This window comes from Leptidea sinapis, chromosome 26 (genome assembly GCF_905404315.1).
Source record: "Leptidea sinapis chromosome 26, ilLepSina1.1, whole genome shotgun sequence".
NCBI lineage: Eukaryota > Metazoa > Arthropoda > Insecta > Lepidoptera > Pieridae > Leptidea > Leptidea sinapis.
Genome location: NC_066290.1, coordinates 6648164 through 6656622, shown reverse-complemented (window position 1 = coordinate 6656622; position 8459 = coordinate 6648164). Strand labels below are relative to the sequence as shown.

Genomic DNA, 8459 nt, shown 5'->3' with positions numbered 1-8459 from the left:
AACGAAAGCTACAGTTAGACAGTAGCAGCTGACGTGGGAATTGCACAGGGATCTGTGCTCGGTCCTCTACACTTCATTGCCTATATTAATGATATGAACAATGTCCTGACCCACTGTACCTCATTTCAGTACGCAGACGATACATGTCTACTTGTATCTGATAACGATACATGTCTACTTGTATCCGTTTTCGTTGGACGTAAGAAAGTCGAGCGGGCTGGGTGGATGGATTATCTCCAATTGTGCTTAGAACGTGTGCCCCTGAGTTGACACCGGTGCTAACGCTTTTATTCCTGCACTCATATTCAAAGGCGTAGACTCCGACTCATGGAAGACAGCCCTTGTCCATCCCATCCAAAAAGGAGATAGGTCTGATCCGGCAAACTACATGCCTATAGCTATTACCTCCCTGCTCTCCAAAATCATGGAGAGCATAATTAACCGCCAGCTCTTGGAACCAGTGAACGGCTGGATCACTTGGCGTTGCGTAGAGACGTCGCTTCATTGTGCCGCATTTATCACAGGGAGTGTCTCGAAGAGCTGTTTCACCTGATTCCTGCCGCCGAATTCTAGCTTTGCACGACACGCCAAATATTAGAATATCATCCCCACTATCTGGATGTGTCCTCTCCTCTGCAGTGCGTTTTTCCAGAAAACTCTTAATAATAATAAAAACATTTTTAAAGAATATCTAAAAACTATTTATTTTTAGTAACATTTTTCACAACTATTCAGGCAAGGGTAACTTTTCTAAAATTTCAGCTTGTTCTGGAAATAGCGGTTCCAATGGTTTCTTCCAATGAAATGCAACCCAGGGTAATTTCTCTAACGCAGTGGTGGCCCAGTGATATATACGACATCTCACATTTACATCTTCCCTGTTATTTATCTGTAAACATATATGAAAATATAACCATTTAGGGTTGATAGTGTATTGTCACTTTAAATTATAGCCATTACCATCAAACAGTCACAAATAAAAAATACTTAAATATTCGAATACATACCTAATATAATCATGTATGTCTATTGCATGTGTCTGCATGAGCTTAAATTACTTATCGGTTATGCTTTTAAAATTTTACTTAATCTTTGTTGAATCTATACTGAAATCTGTTTGCTCAATATTACCAGGTCAATATGTCAGGATTCCATAGAGAAAACCATTCCAGCTTATAGCTCTAGGGTTGCAAGAATGCATGACTGGCGAGAATCACTTAAAACAACGTGAGGCCAACAATCTAACATCTTCTACCACATATTATATGCGATTATAGAGGGCTAGCCTCAGGAAACGTATAGAAGCTTTGGAAATGTGGGCATATAGATGTAAGTTGTCAAGTGTGGTCCCCCGGGTACAAAAATCACATTTACAGAATCGAACGTGTTCAAAAGAGACTCATAAAACACCTAACCTTCCGATTTAAGATCTCAAGTTATATAGAGTGCTACAAAAACAAACTCGATTACTTTAGGATGAAACCACTGGCAGTTCGTAGATCTCTTCAAGATATGAAACTTCTCTAAAAAGTTTTCAATGGAAAAACAGATGACGATGAACTGTTGAGTAGATTCAATATAAACGTACCTCGGAGACCTCCTCGCAACCCATGTCCTTTCTTTAAAACTCATAATGCTCGAACGAAACTTGGACAGGACGCTCCTACAGCCCGTATGTCACGCGTATACAACGAATGTGTAAAAAAAATAGCAACACTGGACATTGGTTGTGATAGGCTCCCACTTTTTCTAAAGAAATGTAGCGACGCTCTGGCCAATTAATTAGTTTTTAACATTCTATTATATTGTTATTGTTCAGAAATCATATTCTTCCAACTAATACTTATCAAATTACTTATTTTTAAGATACTTAAGCAGTTTTTAGTCACCTTAAATGCAAATTAACCACTGTTATTTTTATGGAATGATGTGTTCTCCTATAAAGTACTACCATACATACAAATGTTTAGTTATAAGGCATGTGTTAGATGTAAGTTAATATGTACAACTGTTGGAGATCCATACAAATAAATAAATAAATTAGTTGGACTCACAAAGTCAAGAAAGTTCTGATGCGCGACAATTAAAGACGCGAGCTCATGCAAACCATTTAGATGAGGAAATTCGCATATTTGGGGCACAATATGATTAGATACGAGAGGTACAAACTCCTACAACTCATCATGATGGGAAATGAGAAGAGGCGTAAGTCGCAGAAAAAAGTCTTGGCTGCCCAACATCCGAGAGTGGACAGGTATCGCGAGTGCGGCAGAACTATTTCGCCTCGCGATGAACAAAGTTGAATTTACAAAGCTGACTTCCAACCTTCGCAAGCTCGGAGAGGCACGTTAAGAAGAGGAAGAAAGTGTTAATAGGCAAGTAGGCACCCTCATTGGAAGTGAAAACCGCTGTCAGTCTGTGCAGAGGTGCACATCATGGGGTCGAGGGTTTCCAGCCTTTGAAGTGAGAGAATCAATCAGGTTACGAGCAGACAAGAGAACACACCACATTTGTGTGTAGAGTTCTAATAATGACTAGCAAGAAAATGAATAGCAACCAGTACGAATGGAAATAACATATGGAACTTTAAGATAGGGGTTATACGCTAACATAAGTAAGGGATATATATGTGTCGTGCGAAGGTGGATTTCGGCGGCAGGAATCAAGTTAAACAGCTCTTCGGAACACTCCCCGTGATAAATGCGGTAGAAGACACACAATGAAGCGACATCTCTACGCAACGCCAAGTGATCCAGCCGTTCACAGACCACTGGGTCCCCGACAATTCGAGCTGCTCTACGTTGCACGCGGTCAAATGGATCGAGCTGATACTGGGGTTCGCCAGACCAGAGATGATAGCAATACTCCATGTATGGCCGGACCTGCGCTTTGTAGAGCGCTAGAATGTGGGCCAGCTTGAAGTATTGCCGTGCTCTATTAATGACACCCAGTTTCTTCGAAGCCAATTTGGCTTTGCCGTCCAGATGGCCACGAAATTGGCAATCGCTCGAGGTTCTGCATATCAACGATATGTTGGACACCTCCAAGAAATATCATGGGAGATGGCACACAGCCTTGGGGCACATCAGCATTAACGGACTTCAGGTTCGAGCAATATCCGTCGACAACGACCTGTATGCTGCGCCCAGTGAGGAAGCTGGAGGTCCACTTGCACAAGCTCTCGGAAAGCCCAAATGATGAAAGTTTTGAGAGGAGCGCCTTGTGCCATACACGATCAAAGGCCTTCGCTATATCCAGGCTAACTGCCAGGCCTTCCCCCTTGCTTTCAATAGCCGCCGCCCATCTATGTGTTAGGTATACCAGAAGATCACCTGCCGACCGACCATGTGATCAACTAGTGAGCTCTAGATATACCAAGAGCTGGCGGCTGATTATGCTCTCCATGATTTTGGCCGGGAGGTAATAGCAATAGGCCTGTAGTTTGCCGGATGCGAACTGTCTCCTTTTTTTTGGATCGGATGGACAAGGGCTGACTTCCATGAGTCAGGGACTACGCCTTTTGAATAATTGTGCCGGAATAAACGCGTTAGCACCGGCGTCAACTCAGGGGCACACTTTCTAAGCACGATTGGAGAAATGCCATCCGGCCCGCTCGACTTCCTGACGTTTTGACCTGGCTTTGGATTTCGGATACAGCATTATTATTGACCCTTGCTCGTTAATTTGGACTCTGTTTATGCCTTTTGTTGTGGATTTCGATATGGCCGAACGTACGCAGAGAACTGTTCTAAACAGTCAGACACGTGAGTTCGTTATACGCCTTTATAACTATTTCGATTGTGAATCTGATGATGAAATTGTGAATAGTATCTAGTAGTTATTAGAAATGACATCAAAAAGAATTCTAAAGGAATCAATTTTGAGAAAAAATAAATGCCTGTAATGCCTTTAATCTCAAAATGGAGGGTCAATTTCACCTATAACGTCAGTGGTTGAACGCGTCGCTGATGCGCTTAATATTGGACAATGAACTGTTAGACGAATAACTAAAGAAAATTATGGCGAGACTGGCACAGAAGAAAATAAACTACACACACCAAAAAAGAGAAAACGAGGAAAACCAGTCGTAGGCATCGAGCTTTGATGCCATGAAAACGTCAACGGCTACTATTTACGGAAGGAGTATCCAACAAGAAAATTCCAAAAGGAAGGAGTATTATTCTTGCGTGGGGAAAGTTCTTTAACTAAGATTTTGAAGACCGTTGCATTTTGAAACAAACAATGTAACAAACGCAAAATATTGATGCAAAGATTTGATATCGTGACGATATAGTTTTTTACGGCAAGTGAAAGAAATTGAAAATTGGCAAAATGATGTGTTTTTGGATGAAACATGGCTTAATGGCGTAAACGGTTTACAGTATGGTTAGATACTGTAAACCGTTCTTGCAGCATCTACGTCCAAAGTTCCTGTTGGAAAAGGATCGCGACTTATGATTTGTCACGCCGGAACCATCAAGCCGTTCCCAATACACTATCTACAGATAGAGATAAATTACTATCTTCTACTATCAGTAATTAGCTGTCAATAATCTGAAGTTGTCCCAATATACCCGATAAGTCATTCTTATTGCCTTACATTAGGACGCGTGAATTGCAATTTCCATACAAATTTCTATCGCTGGTAAGCTATATGTCGTCCCATTGACAGACAGCGTGTACAGATAATGTAAGAAACCATCAATAAGTTTATTGGGACAGAAAAGTCAACAATAGTTATGATTTTAGTCTCAAGTAAGAGATAGACTGAATATTGGGAACAACTCGATAACATATTTTACATGTCATTTGACCAAGCATATTGGATTATTAATAATATTATGTTAACATCTTAAGTACAATGTTTCTTGCAAATAAAATAATTTCATTTCATAAAAAAATTAAAGAATGCAACACACCTTTACAGTGACATAAAACTCTTTTTCTTGTAATGATAGATCTGGACCCTGTATCTCTTGCGGGGGCATTGTGATCGTCTCTTCTGGTACTACAAAGCCGACTTTACGAAAAGATGTTCTAATATGCCATGGTTCCAGTTTCCAAGGGGTCGTTTTGCTCATAGATATTTGTAGTACTAGTCGTGACAGGCAGCCTATTGTCTGAATCAAAGCAAATAATAACTAAAAGTTAGCCAATATTATGGGCCTGACAAATAAAAAAACCAGAGTGTGTGCTTAAGACCCCATGGCAGATGTGAAAACTTCATCAGGAATGGCAATAAATTCCATAATCCATCCATAATATTACTACAAAATACAAATAATATAATGTATTATGTAGTATTATTGAAGTAAAACTTCTTTAGGTATGACTTGGGGGTGACTCACAATATTTTTCTGATGAAAGTAACATTAGTACTTCCGGCAGAAAAAAGTCAATTGAAACAATTTTTAACCATTATAATTTAATGGTTTAAAAATTTTTTTCAAATTGCTCACTAATATCTTCTGAAAATCTCCAAGTGCATTTTTGAATGTATGACTACTTTGTTTTTTTTTAATTTTTCTTCGTCAAAAGACTACTGAGGCAAAAGGTCCGACCCCATAGAGCCATATTAGTTAATATTCAATAACAAAGTTATATTGATGTGTGTGATATTAATAATTTAATTATTTTTATGCAATTATTTATTAATAACACGGCTTTAATTAATGTAAGTTTATATTTAATGGTATAATTTAAATCTTCTTCAACTTTTTAAGAATATTTGTTATATACTGGATGTCCTATAATAGTTGGGACGAACAAGGGCAAATGAAAATAATATAATTTGTCTATGAGCTTTGAGATAAGCAAAAAAAAATATATATGTATGTATATCTGTTAATTATTCTTAAAGTTAATTATATTTATGTTTTCCTTCAATCGCTCGTAAAGATTACACAGTTATTATGGATCATTAGAGGTTTAACAAATTTTCACTTCTTAACTTACTCTTGGCACATAAGGAGAGCTATAACTCTTTTCAACTTTAGGTTTATTTTCATCTGATTTATATTTTTCCAGGTTCTCAGGGGTAGCATACACTGCTAAGCCTGGTAAAAGAAATTTTCTGTATGCAGTATTTGGCCTTAAGCTTACCACATCACCAACATTACCAACTCCTGAAAGCAACACAATTATTAATTTCATAAATTTCGAATTTGGGGCAAGTTAATTTGTGTAAAAATGTGTCAATATTATTATTATCAGTATCGGCAAATACTTAGTCTATATAAAATAAATAAAAAACAAATTATAATGATTTATTTGTAGATAGAAGTATGATTATGTTTGATCGTGAAACAGTACCACAAGAGTGTGTTTATAAGTTGTTTGCTAGATTGTGGAAAGTATTAAAAAGACATTCAAAGTAGACTGATGTTTCTGAAAAAGGCATGTCTGGGTGTTCATTGAGGTGTACTGATGCAGCAAAAGAAGAAAGAAAGCAGAATAAATGTGGCAGAAATTAAAGCATTAAGTAAATATATGAAAAGTGGAGTAAAAGACAGAGTTGTGACAATTATTTACAGAAAATGTTAAGTGTTTTGTTCATAATATAAAGAATATCAAAATCAAAATTTAATAATTTACCATTTTAGTAATATAATTTGACGGACTTCCCTTTTAAGTTTGCAGAACCTGTGTTAGGGAAGACTTCTCTTTCCAATGGATAAGAATGCTTACATATTTAACAAAAACAAAAATAATTAAATATACTTATCTTAAGCATAAAATAATCTAACTAAAAATGGTTTCAATATTTACTATACACTGAAGGTAGTTTAATAATTGCGTGGCTCACACTAGATTTGTAAACAATATACCAACATAAAAACACTTGTTATTGTCTCAAGAATGTGCAGCCACTGTGACTATGAACTAAGATAATTTGTAGTTTAACTAATAATTATTTAACAGGAAAATATTCAAAGTATGATATTAGTTTAAAGTCAAATTACAGCAAGCGAAATTAAAGAAAGGATTGGATGAAAGAAGATTGCACAAATTCTAGATGACAGCATTGGAAAAGGAAGACCTAGGCATACATTCAACAATCAAGTTGGGATGTACTAAAAAGGGGCCGGTAGTACCAAGAAATAATGAGCAAGCAGAAAAGGTTTCTTGGTAGTGGAAGAAGCCAGGCAACCTCAAATGTCTCTGCAAAACAGGCTTGAATGTTTGTATATAATTTTAAAATAGGCATTGATTTAATAGTATCAACTTGAACCGTACCATCCACAAATTGACTTAGAATTACTTTCATGTCTTGTTGCTTTTTAACATTTGTATCTTCTACCAGCTCGTACACAAAATGCCTTGACTTCATTTTATCAGGTTTTCCACCTTTCTTGTGCAATGGTGGTGGCCATTTTCTCTTGAGTATAAAAGTATTCTGAAAAATAGTACAAGTAGTTCATTGTTAGATAAAAGTCTGTAGTGTTATTGGATACCAAAAATACGAATACGAACCCGCGTTTGTTGTGCAATTATAATATTAGGTTCGATAAAACTAGTTTTACAGAAAAGAGAACGAATACTTAACATAGTTATATATTATTGTTACTCTTCTTCCTTATAATATTTTTAAATAATTTTAATTTATATATAATAAACATAAAAAGACCAGAATTTGTTAGGTCTTTCAAAAAGTAGGACTTTTTTTTTTTTGGATTTTATGGCCTGGTAATCAAAAAGTAAGAAGTCTAAGAACTAAGAGAACTAAAACCTTTAACCTAATGATTATATTCTCTTTGAAGAGAACCGAGTAGCGAGCCTCTGGCTCGTTAGAGTAAAAGTGTTCTGTGGCCTCTGGTATATAGTGTATTATCTATGGTAGCGAGTGCCGAGTGATCTGTGGTGCCGAGTAAATATTATACCTAATGTGAGTAATGAAAAAAAGGGCGGGAAACTTAAGATCGGTCGCACGTAATTTTAATAATTTTTCATTTTATTTTTAAATTTCATGTAAATATTTAGATATTTTGATCAGATAAGTTGTAGTTTGTATATATTTTAGTAGTTAGTTTTTATTAAAGTGTTAATTTGTGTAAATTTCATCCTATTGGTAAGTCTTCTTTTCTTCACTTTTCTATTATATGATGGACCCCCCGGATGATCCTGGGGGGACAGCCCCTGATATAGGTCATGTAGTGACAATTTCTCATAATGACGAAGGTAGCACGATGGATACAGATGGTTCTGTGTCTCAGACATCTAGTGGCCGTAAAAGAGTGTCAGCTCGACCCAGAATATGCAGACACTGTAATAAAAGACGACGAAAACACCGTGGCGATAAGAAAGATATTAAGGAAAGTGATTGCAAATGTGTAGACATTAGTGATAAACAAATTCTTTCCAAAGTCGATTCCTGCAATAATTCTTCTATAATAGTAGAGAACATTCAAAAAAATAACACAGACACTCCACAACAGCCACAGCCCCCTGTTGCAAGGCTG

General features: G+C 36.7%; 1 protein-coding gene across 1 annotated transcript; it reads right to left on the bottom strand.

Moving 5' to 3' along the window:
- Nucleotides 1-677: 677 nt before the first annotated feature.
- Nucleotides 678-7651, bottom strand: LOC126972568 (39S ribosomal protein L9, mitochondrial). The gene is made up of 5 exons (XM_050819424.1): nt 7474-7651; nt 7237-7396; nt 5956-6125; nt 4920-5120; nt 678-889 (listed from the first exon to the last, which is right to left on the bottom strand). Exons 1-5 carry the CDS (start codon nt 7546-7548, stop codon nt 728-730), a joined length of 768 nt encoding a protein of 255 aa, XP_050675381.1. The 5' UTR covers nt 7549-7651; the 3' UTR covers nt 678-727.
- Between the last annotated feature and the right edge of the window lie 808 nt (nt 7652-8459).